The following is a 19,871-nucleotide window of genomic DNA, read 5'->3' on the forward strand; positions in this document are numbered from 1 at the left end:
AACCAGATTTTCTCTTGACCTTCATTTGGTTCTGCAGTGAAATTAGAAATGTATCTTATAGGTTTTATTTAATGAAAGCAATTATTGGCCTAAGACCTTTTACAGTAAAGTTGCTGGTTTGTAATAAATTCTTTTGAAATTGGTTTCTAAGTATAAGAAGGTATTCCAGAAAGGATGCAGCAACGTCCCTGCCATCATTAGCCAAGAATATGGCTGGTGAGGTCAAGAGGTAGATGGATCATTCTTTTCCCACCAAACTGTGGGGAAAGTGGGGGACAATGCCTCTCCCCGTGCTTGAATCCTCTCAGCCCTCTGCAGCCTTATTTTTTCTACCTCCCCAATTCCTGAAACCACGAAGTTGGTTAAGGGCTGATGGGTAAAGCTGCTAGCGAAGCAGCAGTATTATGTGTCTAGGTGCCATGATGCTCAGCTCAGAAGAGGTGGGGTTTGGAGTCTGACAGTCTTGGGTGTGACTCTGAGCTCAGCCACTTTACAAACTAGCTGTGTGACCTTGGGCAAGTCACCCAACCTCTCTAAACCTGTTTCCTCATCTTTAAACAGGTAGATTATAAACCCTAGCCTTGTACATTTGTTAACGAGGTCAGGAAATAATATCTGTAAGATGTCTAGCCATCATGCCACAGAGCGTGTGCTTGTTGTTTATTTATTTTTATGTATTTATGGCTGTGCTGGGTCTTTGTTGCTGCACACAGCCTTTCTCTAGCTGCAGCAAGTGGGGGCTACTCTCTAAGCGGTGTGCCAGCTTCTCGTTGCAGTGGCTTCTCTTGTTGCGGAGCATGGGCTCCAGAGTGTGGGCTCAGGATCTGTGGCACGCGGGCCACACGGCATGTGGGATCTTCTCAGACCAGGGATCGAACCTGTGTCCCATGCATTGGCAGGCAGATTCTTAACCACTGGACCACCAGGGAAGTCCTCATTATGTGTTGAAACACAAACTGCCCCCTCGCTATTCTTTCTGGTCGGTCATTTATTGATGATGGGTGATACAGGGAAGTTGATTAGCTGCATCCATTGTCATTAAACGTTTATGTTACTATTGAAAATGTTACCCATAAGCCTATACGTGGACTTTTACAACCTGTAGCATGCAATATCTCACTGGACAGATGTGAACAGGAGACCACAGTGACATTCCTGCATAGCTAACTGGGGGTGCAGTCCTGCACACCCCAAGGGGCTGGACTGTGACCTGCAGTGAAGGACGGGATCCTTCCAGTCTGGCCCTTTCTCTGGGTTTGGTACCTGTGCCTTCCAAATCCCCTTGCTCTTCTGAGACCCCTTCTTGATAATAGCTAAGGCTTTGTTCCTGAATCCATGGTTCCTTGAGACCCAAGACACCTGTGGTTTAAGCCACAGGGGAATTTCTCTCTCACCCATGTGAAGTTCTGGGATGGGCAGGCCAGCTTTGGTGGGTGCCTCTGCTGGGACATCCTCGCAGACCCCAGCTCCTCTCTTGTTATCCTGAGGTCACCTCAGGACCTAAGGTGTTTGCTCCCCGCCAGCCTCCTTCCACAGTCCAACCAGCAGGACATGTGCTGAGCCACAGAAAAGTTGACAGATGGTCACCAGCTGTCTTTTGAGGAAGTTTCCCAGGGGCTGCCACATAACACATCTGCTGAATCTCACTGACCTGAACTGAATCACATGGCCATACCCAGCTGCAACAGGGGCTGGGAAAGGTCATCTTTATTCTGGGTGAACACGGGGCTCCTAAAAGTACTTGCCAGTGGGGCCCGAGCCACAGGCTGCTCCAGATTGAGTGGGTTCCCCGGGGTCCCATGCCAGGAGATCGAGTCTCCTCTTCTGTGTCCAACCTGTCTGCTCAGACAGCGTTTACTAAGAACCCCAGGCAGGTGGGGCCTTCCCTTCAGAGGTTTATCACCTTGCTGGCTGTTTGGCTCTGCAGTTAAGAGTGTGAAAATGGCCTAGTTATGACCCTCAACAGCTCTGCGATCTTGGACACGTTTCTGACCCTCTCTGTCTCAGTTTCTTCATCCATTAAACAATGCTAATAATAGTGCCCATGATAGACAGCAGTTGTAAGGATTAAATGAGTTAGCAAAGCATACCTGACACGTGGTGAGTGTTCAGTCTGTGCTGGCTATTATTATTAGAAACCTAAACCGGTATTCTCGTCTTCAGACTTTGTTTCTATAAATAGTACAAGGCTTCTCCCTCACGTGGCAGATGGTAGTTTTGGAAAGGCAAGCATGGTTCTTCAAGCCTCTACCCGCCATTCTTCCCCCAGAGGAAGTGAGATTCTTTACCTAGACTTCTTGACCTACTAGCATGAGCAAAAGATTGAAGCTTGCTGCACATCAGTCTGATTAGAGTTGAAGCCAAGAGTCTCCATAGTCTAGAGGCCTCCTTCTCTGCCATTGCACATGCAGTGCCTTTCCAGACCCAATTCAAATGCCCCTTCCTCCATGCAGCCTTCCTTGATTTCTCCCCCTTTGAAAACCCTCCTCCAAGGTAGAGATAATATCTCTCTAAACCTCTAAAGCACCCCACTGATGACTACTGTTTTCTATTGGCATTAGAATTCGTGTGTATATCCCACAGCTGTATCAGTCTTCAAGTACTTCCCAGGCAGGATCAGTGCTAGCTTCCATTTGTGATCATTTGCAATGCCCTGCACACAGTATGTGTCAAGTAGATGGGTGTCAATGAATGACTTTATAACCTCAGCATCAACAAAGTACGCTCTGTCAGGTTGGGTGCAGACAGATGTAAGTAAGAGAAAATATGACTAATAGTGTGTGAAATCCTAAAAGCATGGAGTTGCGTCTCAGAGCCGGAAATCTGGAGGTAAGCAGCCACAAGGCAGGTCCATGTACTCAGCAGTGTCAGGGCTCTGGGTCACTATCTCCATGCTCTCTTGGCCCTTCCTCTTAGTGACTAAATAGCTGCCACAGCTCTAAGCACTGCTCTTCCCTTTTGCAGAAACCTTTTCCCTTAATGTCTCATTGGTCACAGCTGGGTTACATGACCAGTCCCTGGTGAATGAGGAGAAGAGTCACCATCAAATTGTGTTTCTTAGCCTAGACTGGACCCACTGCGGTTGATACCTGGCTTTTGTCTGGCAAAGAAGGAAGAAAACGGCTGCGGACTGAATAGCCAACCATATCTATCGCCCCAGCTTTGTTGACACTTTCATAGCTAGAGTAATTCCTCTCAACAGAGGGACAGATTTCTGGAGAAGAGACCAGGTGCATTTTAGAGCACTTTGGCCTTTTGTACATCTTGAAAAATTAATTGCCACCCCATAGATTTGAACTGTGCTTGTTTTTCAAAACATTTTCATATTTTGAAAGGCAGGCTCAGCAAATGTTTAAGAACACGGAGCTCGAGTGCCTGCTTCTGCCTTATCCTCGCCAGGGGATCTTTTACAACGTACTTAACCTCTCTGTACCTCAGTTTCTCATCTGTAAAATGGGATAATAATAGAATCTATGTCATAGGGTTGTTTCTGAGATGAGTTTATATATACTAATACACATCGTTTACCATGGTGCTTGGCACACAGGAAGTACTCCTTAATTTTCTATTATTGCATGTCTTGATTTAGTGATCCTGTCACTTCTTGGAGATAGGGGCAATGAGAATTTTGAGACTCAGGAAACCTGGAGGACTTGCCCACGCTCCCACAGCTAGGGAGCAGGAGAAGGGGATGATCCAGGTGGCCCGGCGCCAGTGCCATGGGCTCTCAGCCCTCCTGTCCTCTCTGCTTGGGTTCTCTGAACGCGTACTGAGAGTGGAAGAGTCATATCTGATGGCTGAATATTGTTTCAAAAGTGTGGCTTTGGTTCTCAAGTATATTGTGGCTCATCTGAGAATGAGGACTGTGTCTTCAGGCGGCTGTCCCATCCTTTTTGGCAGCCTGGACCTGTTTCATGGAAGGCTGTTTTTCCACTGATCAGGAGCAGGGTGGGGCAGAGGGTGATTTGGGGATGGTTCAGGCACATCACATATATTGTGCACTTTACTGCTAGAATCTAATGCGGCCACTGATCTGACAGGAGGCGGAGCTCAGGCAGTAATGTGAGCGGCAGGGAGTGGCTGTAACTGCAGATGAAGCTTCACTAGCTCGCCCTCGGCTCACCTCCTGCCGTTCAGCCCGGTTCCTAACAGGCCACAACCAGTACTGGTCTGTTACCCTGGGGTTGGGAACCCTGTGCTAAGATCTCTCCTAGCCCTGGCCCCTAATACTGTGCCTCTACGAAGGACTCTGGTATAGTGGGTTTTGAAAGGGAGATTCCATGGGGAGCCTTTTGTGATGAGAAGCAGAGGCCCAGCATGAGCTTTCTAAGCCGGGGGATCGGATTATGAGGAAGGGCCTGCTCTGAGGTCCCCCGGCTACACTTGCACATTCAGAAACTGCTGTTGGAGCACTAAGCGTTAGCAGCATAAAAAATGAACACAAATCAATTTGTCTCTGAATTTACTCTCTGAATTCCCCATGGACTCTATAAAATGCCATTTTACCTTTTTCCACCCATCTGACTGTGGAAGCAGTGGTGGATTTACATGATTTTACATCCAGTTAAGGGTTTTTTTTTTCCCCTTTTGGTTATGTTTTTAAGAAGAATGTTTATTGTCTATAAAGAGGTGTTTTTGTTGAAGACAATAGTGCCCTTTAGGTAGTCATAGGATGTTATTTCACAAATACTTATGAAACTGTTAAACAAGCTGGGATGGCTGGAGCTCTGATTAAAATAGGCTTTTCATTCGTCTTACCTTTGGAAGCTCCATGACATGGGTTTCACAACCACTGCTGCTCCTGGGGAGGAGACCAGCTGGAGAAACACAGGGAGGCGTGGGCAATGCCACTCTGACAGGCTATACAGGGCAAGGCTGCCGTCTGCCCCTCCAGCCCCTCCAGGAACGCTGTGTGTGCGGGAAACGCAGCTTAGGTCTTTGGTCGTGGCCCAACTTAAGACAGATTCCTGGTGGTTCAGAGGACTCCTGGGCTGTAGGTGGGATGGGGAGGAGGAGGAGGAAGGGTCCCTGGGTGCAAGGGACTGAAGCTGAGGGGTTCGAGGTGCCACCTCAGACTCACTGTCTCCCTAGAGGCCGAGGCCTCTGTTTCCTCACTCAGAAAGTGGGGATAATAATAATGATAATACAGCACCCTTCTGCCCCAGGATACTGGGAAGATTAGAAGAAGCAGGTCTTGGAAGTGCGTTTGGCAGGGTGCCAGTGTGAAAGTGTTAGTCACTCAGTTGTGTCCGACTCTTTGTGACCCCATGGACTGTAACCCACCAGGCTCCTCTGTCCATGGGATTCTCCAGGCAAGAATGCTGAGGTGGGTTGTCATTCCCTTCTCCAGGGGATCTTCCCCACCCAGTGATTGAACCTGGCTCTCCTGCACTGCAGGCATTTTCTTTAGCATCTGAGCCACCAGGGAAGCCCAGTAAATGTCACTAAAATGTCACGGGAGGTGAGAAAAGGACTCTGGGCTTCCTTCTCGCCCTTTCTGCTGCTTCTCACCCGCCCAGCGGGTCGGAGGTCAGGGTCCTGCATCCCTGCCTGGTGAGCGGCTGACCCAGAACAGGAATACGCCCTGAGAACAGTCAAGGGGGCCACTCTCTGTCTCAGGAAAGGGAAGCTCTCACAGGCCAGACCGAGACCACCGCCTCACCTCAGTCTCCAGCCAGCGTGTACTCAAGAGTTTCAGTCTCTTGGTGAGGACCTGACCAAGATTTACTCTTGCACAACTGTGAGCAGGGTTGTAGGGGGAGGATGTAAAGGCAGGAAACGTGCCTCTGAGCAACGCCCCCCACCCCCACCGGAGCTTTGGAAGTCCCCCCCCACCCCCACCTCCCTTTATCCGGGGTCTTTAAGTCCTACCTCCCAAGTCAGACACCATTCAAAGTGTGAGGTGATTAATTCAGTTCATCTTGGGAGCCCTGGGAGGAACTTACTGTTGTTGTTCCCACTTCGCAGGTGAGAAATCTGAGGTGCAGAGAGGTTACCCAGCTAGTTAGAGGTGAACTGGGCTTGAACCAGGAGTCTGACCCCGAGCGGATGTTCTGCCCCTTTCTCCTTCCAGGCAGCTTGCTCTTGACTCTGGTAGAGACCCTGACGGTGGAGTCAGGGTCCCAGCTGCTCAAGGCTGGTTGAGTCTCTGTTTCCATGTGAAGGCATACTGATACTAACAATAATCATAGTGATGACTTACATGAAATAATAATCTGCCTGTTACTTTTACTATTATCATCATCATTGAGCCTTTCCCAGCAGCCCAGCTAATGTCAAGCATTTGACTTGTATTATCTTTTTAAAAAAAATATTTATTTGGTGACACTGGGTGTTAGTTGAGGCATGTGGGATCTAGTTCCCTGACCAGGGATTGAACCCTGGCCCCCTGCATTGGGAGTGTGGAGTTTTAGGCAATGAACCACCAGGGACATCCTGAGTTACTTTATTTAATCCGATAACAACGCTAGGGGGTGAGTGCTATGCTTGTATAGTGTTCTTCCCTGGTAGCTCAGATGGTAAAGAATCCACCTACAATACAGGAGACTCCAGTTCGATCCCTGGGTTGGGAGGATCCCCTGGAGAAGGGAATGGAAACCCACTCCGGTATTCTTGCCTGGAGAATTCCATGGACAGAGGAGCCTGGTGGACTGTAGTCCATGGGGTCACAAAGACTTTTACTTCACTTCACTATTCTTACACCCATTTTAAAGTTGAATTAACCCTAAGGCTCCCCATTTGCCACATTAATTGTGTTTTCATTTTGTAAACATTTCCAGCAGCTAATCATTTTACATGCCCTCACTGTATCCAGGCTCAAAAACTAGAAGTAACTGCACATTGGCCACCACACCCAGGTCGTCTGGCTCCACGATTACCAGGGTGCCTTAGAATCTGAACTGTATGTTGTGCTGATTACAAAACACTCAGCACTTGCCTGAATCAGCTCCACTGAGAATCCCGAGTATGTAACTTTGTTGTTTTAGATCGGTTTATTCTTAGGCAAAGTAAACTTGAGATTGCTTTTAAGTTCCTTTTGAAATACTCCCTAGTTCTAAGTTTTCACACATTCACCAAGGCCTTACTTCTCCCATTAGGCTGATTCTGAGGTTTTGCTGCCCGGGGAGAATGTTAACTGACAAAAACCATAAGTAATGGCGCTGAACTGTAAAGTAATTAATGCAGGAATAATAGCACAGAGTGGGGATCTCGGTGTGTTAATGAGAGCTCAGGAAACTGCCTGGCTGAAGCTGGTTGAAAGTGGAGGGGGAGAGGAACATAATCATAATCACTGCTGCGTATTAAAAAGTGACCTCTGGCGTGATCAATACAGAGACCTCATAACCTTTCCTGTCACCTGGAACTTTGCTTCTAAGATCTGTGGTCCTTTTAATAAAAAAGATAGTCCCCAGTCTACCCTCATCTACTGTGAAACTTTTCCAATATTTTTTTTTCTTTTTTGAAGATGAAATCACTATTTTTAGAATATTTATGTGTGTGTGTGTGTGTGTATTTTACCCTCAAATATATTTATTCAATGCTTGCTCTATAATGAGAGTTTTAACTTTCTGTTTTCCTTTCCATTATCCCTGAAAAGAATGGATTATGGAAAAAAGATTAAAGTGGGTATAATGTGATACGGTATTTGCTAATGTGCTATCAGAAGTATTAGTAGGACTTGCCAAGGTTTGTGTCTTTTATGAATGCCTTTCAGACTGCAATTATCTAATAGACTTGGAAACTTGTTTGTGTTCTTGCAGGCATTAACTGTCACCTTTGAAAAAATCCCAGAAAATGAGAGTGCAGATGTCTGTCGGAACATATCAGTCAATGTTCTTGATTGCGATACCATAGGTCAAGCCAAAGAAAAGATTTTCCAAGCATTCCTAAGCAAAAATGGCTCTCCTTATGGACTTCAGCTGAATGAAATAGGACTTGGTAAGGCAATACTATTTTGTCCCAATTCCCTGATAAGCATCCCTCCCACCTACCCTCCCTCCCACCGGGCCCCTAGCATGTAGCTGTGGCTCTGTTTGCTGAAGCTTACTAGCCTGGAATGTTCCCAGAGGGCATGTCTAGGGACCCAGAGATTGCATTGTTCTCTCACAAGTATCATCCTACAAAACCAGGATCCTTCAAAGAAGCTTTCTTTTTTTTAAAAAAAATTATGTTTGTAAATCAGATTCATGAGATTGCTAACCCTGAGACCCAGTGAATTCACCTTGCATCAAGAAGTACAAAAGGTGTCAACCTCAGGCCTTCTGTATGTGTTGGGTTTCACGTTGGCATTTGATTTGTTTGTTGTGATCCTGAGTGTGTCATTAGTGGGTGGCTCAGACTCGGGGTGTGAACCCCAGCAGGCTAGAAAGGTCATCTTCCTCTCTGCTAATCGCATCCTGCATTACGCGTAGTGTCCGTCCTCCCCCACCACGAAGCAGCATCTGCTCTGAATTCATTTTCGGGCTCTATTGGTATACTGCAAAGGCGAGCATATGCGTGAGCGAGCTAACAGGGCTCCACTTCACTCAAATGTTCATCAACATTTTAAAGTTGAGCTCCACGCAGCCCTCCCAGGAGACTGTCGTGGGATTTTACAGCAGATAATGGGATAGGGAAAAAAGAGTCAAATCGCAGCGGTGACAGACAGCGTAACAAGGTTCATCTCTCCTGCATGTGCAGGTGTAGCCTCGACTAAGCAGGCAATTAAATTCATCCCATCCGGCCCTCCAAGGCAGACCCCCTGCGAAAGGGCCATTGAGAGAAACCTGGGGGCGGGGTCTGGCCCCATGAGTGAAACCACGCAAATGTATAGCAGTTCCAAAGCCTGGCTTCAAGGGAAGCGAGACCACTAAAGCACTCTCGTCCACCTGTCTTCTGCTTCCTTCTGTTGGCTGGACTGGGGGCCCTTCAAGACCATGTGAGCTCATTTGGTTGGAGGCGGGGTCAAAGGGCAGCTCCAGTCAGGCAACCATGATATAACCCAGGACCATCAGCTTCCTGGACCTGCGCCTGCATCTTTGAGTGTCACTCTGACTACAAAGGCCCTTGGAGCCAAGGCCCATGGGGAAATGGCCCTGTGGCCTCAGTCCTGGCGCTGTCAGGTCCATAGGACCATCCTCACACCATTTAGGGTTTCTGCCCATCGGGTGTTCCGGGCCTCTGATGTGGGGGGTGGGACAGGGAGCAGGACAAGCCCCCTAGGAGCTTCCCGTTATAGTCCGATGGCAAATGGCTTCTGCGTGTCTCATCATTTTCCAAACTAGCTCCTTGGCTAGCCTCAGAAAACTAAGGCATAGCCTTAGGTACCTGCCATAAATTGTATTAAAATCTGATACCAGAAGCAGCTGTGTGGAGACCTCTCAGAGCAGAGACTCACACAGGCAGATGCCCAGAGGGGCAGGAGGCATCATAAGTAAGGGGTGTCGGCCTACCAGGGATAATGGGAACTGGTGGGACCCAACTTAATTGGTGAAAGCCACCAGCCAGGTAGGGGGGCAGTGTGATCAGTGTTACCATATGATCCAGTTTTATTCAAAAGAGAAATCACAAGTCCTAATTTTCATGTGCAATTTTCCAATCTTTAAATGTTGGTTCTGAATTGACATTAGAATATAATAAAGCATGGTGCAGGTTCACAAAACGAAAAAAAAAACCACATCCACGGGCCACACTCTAACCCTCGGGCACAAGTTGGTGACCTCTTAAAGGAGCTGAAGCCCTGATGCCGGGGTGCCAGCCGACCAGCGCACCCCGCACGGGGACAGACAGATCGTTCCCAGAGCACCTGCTTGTGAACACACAGGTGGTGGGCATGCAGATGTGCTTTTGGAATTTTCTGAAGAGTTCAATCTCTCTGAGGATGCATTATTTTGTCTTCCTTTGGCTTTATTTCCAGGCTTAGCCTCAGAGTAAAAGCTTCAGGAAAAAGTGATCTTACATATCAGAGCTCTAAACATAAAACAGAAGAGAACGCAAGCTACTGGCCTGGCTGATAACATCTCCAAACCTTCAAAACCACTTTATTTTAGCTTTATTGTTTAGCCACTAAGTCGTGTCTGATTCTTTGCCATCTCATGGACTGTAGCCTGCCAGGCTCCTCTGTCCATGGGATTCTCCAGGTAACAATATTGGAGTGGGTTGCCATTTCCTTCTCCAGGGGATCTTCCCAAAACCTGTCTTACTTACAGCAGACAGGGATCAAACCTGTGTCTCCTGTAAGTAGTCATTGCAAAAGTGACAGGGTAGTATGCTACATTTCTCAGCGTCATTTTAAAAGAAAACTAAATGCTCTTTTTAAAACATTTTTTTCCAGAGCTTCAAGTGGGCACACGACACAAAGAACTTCTGGATATTGACAGCTCCTCTGTGATTCTTGAAGACGGAATCACCAAGCTCAATACCATTGGCCACTACGAGGTAAGAACAAGGGCATCCCCAGCCCAAACTGGACTAGATCCTGTCCAGGACCATGCAAATTCTTTGAAAATTACAAGATTCCCACCGGTTTCCTGGAATCATTTGAAGATTGCTTGTTTCAGGGGCAGGAGTTTTCCTTACTTGCTCGTGGTCTGGGATCTCCTTTCCCAGAGCTGTGATTTTCATGGGTCCAGTCACTCTCTATCCTGTGGTTTAGGTCAGCAACTTCACCTTTACCAGATCCTCCGGCCTGTTCAGTGGAAGAGGCGTTGTCGAGCTTGACACTGAACAAAGTTCAGTTCTAAGATGCACCGCTGTTCATTACTGACCTGGTGACCTCTGTGTAGGGTCCTTTGTTTCTGAAGAAGTTTTACATTTCCTGTTTGTTTGAATATTCAGTGATACCTCTGTGGCCTCTGACCCACTTACTGGGTGAGTGTTGAGGTGGGTGACGGGGACATGTGACCCAGCAGAGAGCTGAGTGCCAGAGAAGCGTGCTCAGAACCAAAGAGGGGAGGCAGGGGAGGTTCCTGAATACCACGGGATCCTGGGAGTCATTCAGTAAATTACCCGAATCTTTGCTGAATATCCACTCTGTGCTAAGAGCTGGGAAGGCATGCAAGTGGAACAAAGACTAGGTCCCTGACCTCAGAGAGCCTACAGCCCTGGGACCAGTGTGGGGATGGAAAGGAAAGAGGAGCCAAGTCGTGAGGCAACATCTTGCAGTTTAATAGTGGTATGACTCAGAGCATCCAGGAAGGCTTCCTGGAGGAAGCAGTGACTCATCTGAGACCTGAAGAGTGAGAACTTCAACCAGGCCAACATTCCCAACACGGAAGGGGTGCATGCTTGCTCTTCTGCAGAAAGACTTTTAGATTAGCTGGAACTGGAGAGGGGCACAGGTGGCAGTGAGAGCCAGTAACAGCCAATGTGTATGTGCCAGTTGCTGGTCTCAGCCTTTCCCTTTATTTCTGCAAATTCTATCTATAGCAGTCCTATGAGGTAGGGACTATTATTAGCCCACTTTATAGATGAGTACACTGAGGCTCAGGGAAGTGTGAGCTAGTCGGTAGCTAGTCAGTGGCAGAGAGAAGTTGGGACCCAAATCGTTGGGCTCTAGGGCCCATGGCTTGACCAGTACAGGATGGCTTCTCACAGTAGAAAGCCGGAGAAGTGGGAGGGAGGGGAGCGGGGAAGCGCAGACCGTGCAGGCCCCGAGGCTTCGTCCAGAGTCTGGCTGTTGTGCCCAGGACAGCGGGACACCATTGGAGGATCTTAAGCAGGAGAAATTTGTGTCTCAGAAAATGACTGTGGCTGTGTGTGGAGCATGGATATAGGAGGTGCCAACAGGGAAACAGGGAGGCTCTTCAAAGGATTTCAGGTAAGGAATGATGTTGACGAGGAATGACACTGTGGCTCTAGAAAATGAGGCAAGCAGATGAATTCAGAGATCGGCTGTGCAGCTGTATTCTGAGATGGGCTGAAGGTGCATACCGTGAGCTGTGTGGGTGGGAGAGATACTTGGGGGAGGGGAGGGGTCAGGAAGGCATGGGGATGGCTGGGTAGATGCACAGATGCCTTTGCGGAGCTGGAGAAGCAGGGGAGCAGCTTCCCAGGCCCTTGGAGAGTAGCGCCCCGTCTTTCAGGGCTGAAATCCCATGGAGACGTGTCTGCACCCAGAAGGCCTTTGGGACGGGCACTCCCCTCAACCAGACAGAATCTGAGACCAGCCCTTGCCAGGGTTTCCTGGACAACCACCGGGAGCAGAGGACCCCCTGAGCCTTGGGCTCTTTGGCTGAGTGGGTCTCAGAGCCGGGTGAGAAATTGTTGCTCTGGGTAATCCCTGGGTCGGTGTTGCCCCTGCAGCCTTTGCTGGAGGGCGCCCCGCAGAGAATGTGCCAGGTTAACAGTCTGTCCCTGTCCTCGCTCTTCTGCATCTTAGACTTTCCAACCTTGGTATCATCTTGCCAAAAGCTGCAGCGCCTTTTGAGTTTTTAAAAAGCTCAAGAAACTTTCTGAAAGTACCTATTCCTGTCGGTGGGCCACATTTGGAGAAGCGCTGCTCCAGAGGAAATCTAAGGGCTGGGAAAATTAGAATCAGGCTTACTCCGCCTTCAATCTGCGTTTGAGAGCCGCACCCAGCTGCTGTCTCCTCCTGTTTCTGGGTGGTGGGCTTGTCTGGGCAAGTTTGGCAGAAACTCAGCCACAAATGCCCTCCTTTGGTGTCTTGACCCACATGCTGGCCTTGCTCAGCTGTGGAGGGAGGGCTGGCCCACCCTGGTCAGGCTTCTCGGCATCCCCTGGCCACCGTGTGGCATGGAGTGGGCCCCAAAGGAAGAGGGTGTGGCCACTCACCGGCATTAATACGGAAAGGCAGGACAAGACACTCCAGCAGCGAGAGGGGAGATCCACGACCGCTGTCTGCAAGGCAAGGGGAGGACTGTCAGGAGAGAGGGGACATCAGTCTTCACTGCAGACACCGGCCGTGCTAGACACCGATCTGCTTAAGGATGATAATGAAATTAATCTGGCCTGTAGTCACTTCCCGTCCCAATGATTTATTGGCCTCATACCCTGGCGTTGCCACATGGTGGTAATAAATGACAAGACTAGGATACAAGGGCTTAAAGGATTCTCCTTGTGTTTAAAGAGCTAAGCCATGAGGCAAATAAACGCAGAGAGCTTGAAGGAAACTGGGGAGGTCAACGGCCCCATGCCCTCTGTACCTGGACCATCGCACATGCCCTGGCTTTCAGAGACTATCATATATCCAGCCTCCTAAGTCTGCACCTGCTTTACGGAACAGTCAAAATTTGGAGTCATTTGACAGGGCTGAGCTGAAGCTTCCTTTTGCCCTTTCATTAAAGAAAAATTTTCTCCTAGAACACTTACATTTCCCTCCAAAGAGACAGGGCGCTAATTATCACTCTTATTCATTTACTAAAGCGCTCTCATTTGAGTCACTGTAAGTGCTTGAAAGCAAAAAACTATATTTCATTTAAAAATAGGATCTCACTCGGAGTCTTAAGTGATTCAGACTCACCTCCCTCCAATTACCCTAAATTAGTGAGGTTTTCAAGTTAATCTTTAGCGAAGGCCAGTTCCTCCTCTTACTTAAACAAAGTCCCTGCTGCTGGAGTGTGAGCCCGTTTCTTCTCTCGCCTTGTTCTGTCCTCAGGGCGAATAGAGTGTAGCTGGTCTCCTCTGAATGATTTACTGTCCGTGTACTTGAAGAACCAGTTTCTCGAAGGGACATGAAGGGGCAGCGAGAACATAGCATCTCATGGGGCCGATGCAGCCTCCGGAGCCCCAGATTACCAGCACTGCCCTATCATCAGCAGGATGGCATCCTGGCCCACCCTGGGGATCGGCACAGTTGCTTTGCACAACTGTGGCAGCCACCGACGACAGTGGCAGCCGGTGCCCAGCACTGCTGGAGGGCATAGACATGATTGATGCTCACACACCCTGTGACGAAGGTGCTTTTATTACCCTCGCTCTCTATCAGAAAGAGGAGGAATTTCTGCTCCAGTCTCATTCAGCCCTGTGCAGACAAGGGGCAGAGTGACGCCTTTACAAACCTATGAAGCCAGAGGCATCTTCTCGCCTATAATTAAACCCTCCTGAATGCCTCCTTCACTATTGCCCACTGTGTGTGTTTACTACGAAGGGGGCTGTGCTGTGCTCTGGAGCCAGAGCTTGTGTCTGTGTGAGTCTATAGAGGGTGTGGGCGGCTGGTCCCATGTGACTGTGGCAGGATGGCCTCGCCCGGTCCAGGCTTTGTGCAGCTGCCCCCGCCCCTGCCGTGTGACCTCACTGCACCCACATCCAGCCATTGGGCGGCATCAAGTTTGCAGGACAGGTGTTGTGTCCAGCAGGAAATGTGCTCTACAGATCACACCTCTCGTTCTGAGCTGTGAGGTTTTGAGGGCAGAAGAGATGTTTAACCAACGTGTTGCTGAAGAACGTTCCTCCTAACGGGAGCGTGCCGGTGCTCAAGTGGTCACTGCTAACACCAGAGTTGTCACTCACGTGACATTTAAAGTTCAGAGGAACGTCCCCAAGGTCAGTGGTCTTTCCGGTCAGGTGCGTCATCTGTGACACAGGCTGTGGACTGCTTCTTTGGACTGTCTCTAAGGGTCTCTTACAGCACGGATGACTTTAGATTCTTATTTACCAGAAAAACGGAGAGCTTTTAGTGTGCTGGGCGCTGTCCTAGGAGCTTTCACGAACAGGGACTGCTTCGTGCTCTTTGTAGCCCGGTGAGGTAGACGCTGCCATTATTCTCATCCCGAGGCCCAGGGAGGCTAAGGAACTTGGCCACACTCCCATAGCTCTCCTCACTGATGCCCCAAGGCTGGAAGCAGATGAAAAAGGGATTGCACAGAGGCTGTGCCTCTGCTCAGCGCCAGAGGGGTCACCTTGCTCAGAGCCGGGCTTGCAGCCCACGCTCCTAGCCTCTGAAGCAGCCTGGCTGGAGAGCTTAGGAGAAATTCTGGTAGTCATCTTCTCTGATGTCAAATTCAAAAGGGTGACTTCTCTTCAGATCTTACGTTGAATCTCACGTCTGTGAGTTTATCAGAATGCTTCCTTACGTCTGATCCTTCTTTAACATCCTTTAAGGCCAATACTCCTTGAAGGCGACAGAAGTTTACCTTCATGAGAGGGAAGCCTCTTTCAGGTATCCAAGGGCTGACAACTCCAGCGCAACAAAAGCCTGGGGAGCTTAGGTTCCTCATCACATGCTCACTGGTGGAGCCTAGGCTCCCTCCTCGAGGACTAGCTCGGGGTTCCAGCCGTCCTCAAAGCGACTTTGTGTCTGGCCCAGGGCTGATTCCAAGCACACCAGAAAGAAGCCGGAGCTGTGTTGTTCATTGTCACTAGTTTCAGGAACCCTCCAGAGCTCTGTCCTGGGCAGCAGGAGCATCTTGGGTGATTTGAGGTGTCTATTGAGAATGTTCTAATGTCCCCTCCCAGATGCTCTGCTGAGCCCTGAGCCTCCTCTCCTGAAGGACTGAGCAAGGTTATCACTTGGGCTCTGAGAAAGAAAATAGATTCCTTTTTCGTCTGCCTCCAGTCTTTGGGTGTCAGTGAGAAGAGCTGAGGGGAAGGCGGGGAAAGCGGTATTGATGAGTGGTTGCTGGGACAACGTTAGTTGAACAGGATTCTGTTTTCACAAAATACCATTTTAGGAATGAGAGATGCCAGTAAGGGTTTCCACATGGAGCTGTGTAGTGACTATTGTGTTTTCAGACTTAAGGAGAAAATGTAATGGTGGTTCAGACCCTACTTATAATTTTCCATAAAATTCTTAGGCTAAAGTTCCAGCTTTCCTCTTGGGCCAGCCATTTGAAATTGACACCACCTCGGCCTTCCCTGGCGGCCTGGTGGTTAAGGCAAAAGGAGAAGGGGGCAACAGAGGATGAGATGGTTAGATAGCATCAGCAGCTCAACAGACATGAATTTGAGCAAACTCCAGGAGATAGTGAAGGACAGGGAAGCCTGACATGCTGCAGTCCATGGGGTCGCAGAGAGTCAGACACGACTAAGCGGCTGAACAGCAACAACCAGTGGTTAAGACATCATGCCTCCACTGTAGGGAACGCAAGTTTGATCCCTGGTCAGGGAACTAAGATCCCACATGCCTTGCAGTGAGGCCAAAAAAAAAAAAAGACATTAAAAAAAAAAAAGAAATTGCCAACATCTGACCATTTTTTATTTACAAAATGGCAGTTTCATCAGGTTAAGTATAAGTTCAATCTTATATTTCTAGAAAATCTGTTTTTATGGTATAATCATCAACTTGTGGCGTTAAGACAGTATGTCACCACAAAGAAAACTCACCTTCACTTAGAATTTGAGGGTGTGTTGCTTTTGTTTATTTCAGAAGCAACCTCATTTTATTTTTTAAAAGGTGTTCTTTAGTGACTCAGTCCAGTTCAGTCGCTCAGTCATGTCTGACTCTTTGTGACCTCATGGACTGCAGCACACCAGGCCTCCCTGTCTATCACCAACTCCCAGAGCTTGCTCAAACTCATGTGCATCAAGTCGGTAATACCATCCAACTATCTCATCCTCTGTCATCCCCTTCTCCTCCTGCCTTCAATCTTTCCCAGCATCAGGGTCTTTTCCCTGAGTCAGTTCTTTGCATGAGGTGGCCAAAGGATTGGAGTTCCAGCTTCAACATCAGTCCTTCCAATGAACACCCAGGACTGATCTCCTTTAGGATGGACTGGTTGGATCTCCTTGCAGTCCAAGGGACTCTCAAGAGTCTTCTCCAACACCACAGTTCAAAAGCATCAATTCTTCGGCGTTCAGCTTTCTTTATGGTCCAACTCTCACATCCTACATGACCACTGGAAAAACCATAGCTTTGACTAGACGGACTAGCCCCCATTTAGTGACTAGTCCCCACTTGATGAGCTTTACTTCAATGTACCTTAGATTATTTATTTCTGTGTTTTTGGCTGAGCTGGATCTTCGTTTCTACGTGCAGACTTTCTCTAGGTGCAGCGAGCAGGACTGCTCGTCGTCGTGGTGCGTGGGCTTCTCGCTGCAGTGGCTTCTGTTGCAGAGCACAGGCTCTAGTGCACGGGCTTCAGTAGTTGCCCCACACAGGCTCAGTAGTTATGACTTGTGGGGTTTAGTATAGTTCACTTATGGACTCAGTATTTGTGGCACTTGGGCTTAGCTGCCCCCCAGCATGTGGGATCTGCCCAGACCAGGGGTCAAACCCGTGTCCCCTGCACTGGCTGGTGGATTTGTCACAATGGACCTCCAGGGAAGTCCTGAAGCAACTTTAAATTGATGACATGGGTCCATCTCTCCCTGTATGGTCTCAGCTCCTAATTCCAATGGTAGAAAAGTCTGCAGTCATCTTTGCCTCATTCCAGTGAGGGTCAGCTACCTTCATTGGAGGGGTATGTCTTTGATGTCATTTTGTCTTGGAGCACCATGACACTGGAAGGAATTTAATGTGAAATTGCTGTGTGTACCAACTCTGCTCTGGGCCGGAGAAACATTCCTGCCACAGATCCATCTAGTGACATTAATCTTTCTTTGATTTAATTTGGTTTTCATTCCTAAAGTAGGGGCCCACAGGATGCTCCCGGCCTCACAGGAGTATGGGAGGATTAACGAGCCACTCTTAGGAAAGCTTTTGGAGCTCCTCAGATGGAACAAACAGCATCATATATTTAACACCTTGGATTCTGTGGCACTTTTCAAAATGGCATTTCTGTCCTTCACTTGGCAGCAGCTGACTTTTCTGCAAAACAGAAAATGGAACCCTTTACCACCACCACCACTCCCCCCCCCACCCCGCCCCAACAAACATCTGTAACTAAACTAGTTTTTTGTCTTTATAACAGTGTTAACGTGTCACGTGGAGGGGAAAACGTGCCAGCCCTAGAGCAGCTGTGAAAGTTAGACATACCCTCACACACATACATGCTCACACACACACACAACTCATCTGCTAATAAAATGCTTTTACACTTGCTCTCAGGAGATAATTTCAGAGTAAAATTTCCCCGGTACAAGCTGCGTCTGCGCTGTCTTAATGCTTGAGCACCGTGCCAGCAGCAATTCATTGCCAGCTCTCAAAAAGACATTTGAACTTTTGGCTGTGCTCCTTATCGGAAAGCCCATCCGTGGTGTTTGTGATTATAGAGTAAGGGTGCTCGCTTTTGGCAAAACAAAGCATCTGACAGTAGTAGAGTATTGGCTCAACACACAACGGGATCCATTTGGGATTCATTCTTTGACAATTACCCAGAATGAATCACCAGCTTCCTTTTATAACGAAGGTGTTTATTGGCTTAGAAGCAGAGCATATCCAGCTCTTCATGGGGAGGGATTTTGTAATGATGTTCAGACATTCTCATAAACTTGGTGTCTGAGTATTGCTAAGGGGGTGCCTGCACAGAGCGTTGACTTTAATTGCATCAAAAATGGAGGAGAATTGAAAAATCAGCCAGAAAACAATGAATGGCTCAAGGGGAAAGGAGAGGATGTCTAGTAATAGCGGCAGAGTCCTGGAGCTCGGTACGAGTTTAGAATCCATGCACAAGACACTTTGCAGAGGCCAGAAGGCCCCCACCAGCCCTGCCCAGGCCCCCTTCCCCCACAGGATGTCAGGAGCACCAGTAGTTGGAGGCTTCTGGCCTAGACTCAGTGACTGGCTGGACCCTGTGCTCAGGGGCCTCCTCCAGGGCTGGCTCTCACCAGAGTTCCTTCCCCTGTGGGGACAACCTGCAAGAGATTAGGCTTTAATCCTTTGGTGTTTGCTGAGCCGGTTTGTACAATCTGATAACCAACTTGCCACAGGCCAGAAAACAGTCTAAGTTTTTACTTTTTTCCCCAAATAGAGGGAGGCCAGGTCCAAATTAATATTAGAATTCAGAAAAGCCTTAGAGCTTTCAAGTGGAGGGAAAAATCACCTGGCTGATGACAGTGTTCAGAAATAACAGGGTTAACCCTCCAGTCACATCCCAGAATAAAGGTGAGGGTTGGTGTATCCCCGCCCTGTCGCTTCTCCATGGCATCTTTGTCTAGTATTTATGTGGACCACCACCTCAGAACAATGTACTCCTCCAGCGAGCAAAGCCTGCCCTCTTTCTCTCAGCATCTAGGCCCCCTTGGCCTGATGGGCCCTTCTTCCTCTGGCTAAGTGTGGGGAAGAGTTACACCAAAGGCTCCATGGTCCCCAAAGGTTCTCATCCCTCAGAACTCTTGATGTTATCTCCACAAGAGGCTACACGTTGGGGGTGAAATCACGCCAGAATGGTGAAAGCATCTGTCAAATGCAAACATTTAAAATCCATGACAGTTTGTAAAAGCAGCTGTGTTGGAATATAATCTGTATATCTTAAAGGCCACCTTTTCCAAGTGAAGGTGGTTCAGTGGGTTCTTGCATTTGTGGACTTGTGCAGTCATCACCACAATCGAATTTTAAAAATTTTCATTACTTCAAATAGAAACCTTGAACTCATTGAGAGTCACTCTTCATTCCTCCAAAGGCAACTAATAATCTACCTTCTGTTTGTATAAACGTGCCTGTTCTGGACAAATTATGATTGTATAATACATGATCTTTTGTGACTGACTCCTTTCACTTAACCATGTTTTTGAGATCCATTCATGTTGTAGCATGTGTCAGTACTTCTTGCCTTTTATTGTATGGCAATTTTTTTATAGTGTATTCATTCACTAGAATAATAATTCTTTTAAAAGGACAAACTGCTGGTAGCTGCAACAATGCAGATAAATATAAACATGATAGACTTTATATTGACCCTAAGAAGCTAGACACAAGTGTATGCTGAATGGTTCCATGTACGTGAAGTTCAAGAACAGACAGAACTAATCAGTGGTGATGGAAGTCAGAAAAGCGATTACCCCTGGATGAGGATGGGGTGGTTATTGATTGAGAAGCGTAACAGGGGTACTTCCTG

At 48.1% G+C, this 19,871-nt stretch overlaps 1 protein-coding gene across 6 annotated transcripts in view; it reads left to right on the plus strand.

The window, feature by feature from the left end:
* PLXNC1 (plexin C1) overlaps window positions 1-19,871 on the plus strand; it is a 156,365-nt gene that overhangs the window by 119,260 nt on the left and 17,234 nt on the right. For all 6 annotated transcript variants that reach the window (XR_009736334.1, XR_009736333.1, XM_061415753.1 and 3 more), the window contains exons 22-23: window positions 7,761-7,938; window positions 10,313-10,416. Coding sequence is in view for 4 of the 6 variants with exons in the window: in XM_061415753.1 (XP_061271737.1) it covers window positions 7,761-7,938; window positions 10,313-10,416 (282 nt within the window). In the remaining 2 variants the exon portion in view is untranslated. The remainder of the gene's footprint in view (window positions 1-7,760; window positions 7,939-10,312; window positions 10,417-19,871) is intronic.

Source organism: Bos javanicus, chromosome 5 (assembly GCF_032452875.1).
Source record: "Bos javanicus breed banteng chromosome 5, ARS-OSU_banteng_1.0, whole genome shotgun sequence".
Taxonomy (NCBI): Eukaryota; Metazoa; Chordata; class Mammalia; order Artiodactyla; family Bovidae; genus Bos; species Bos javanicus.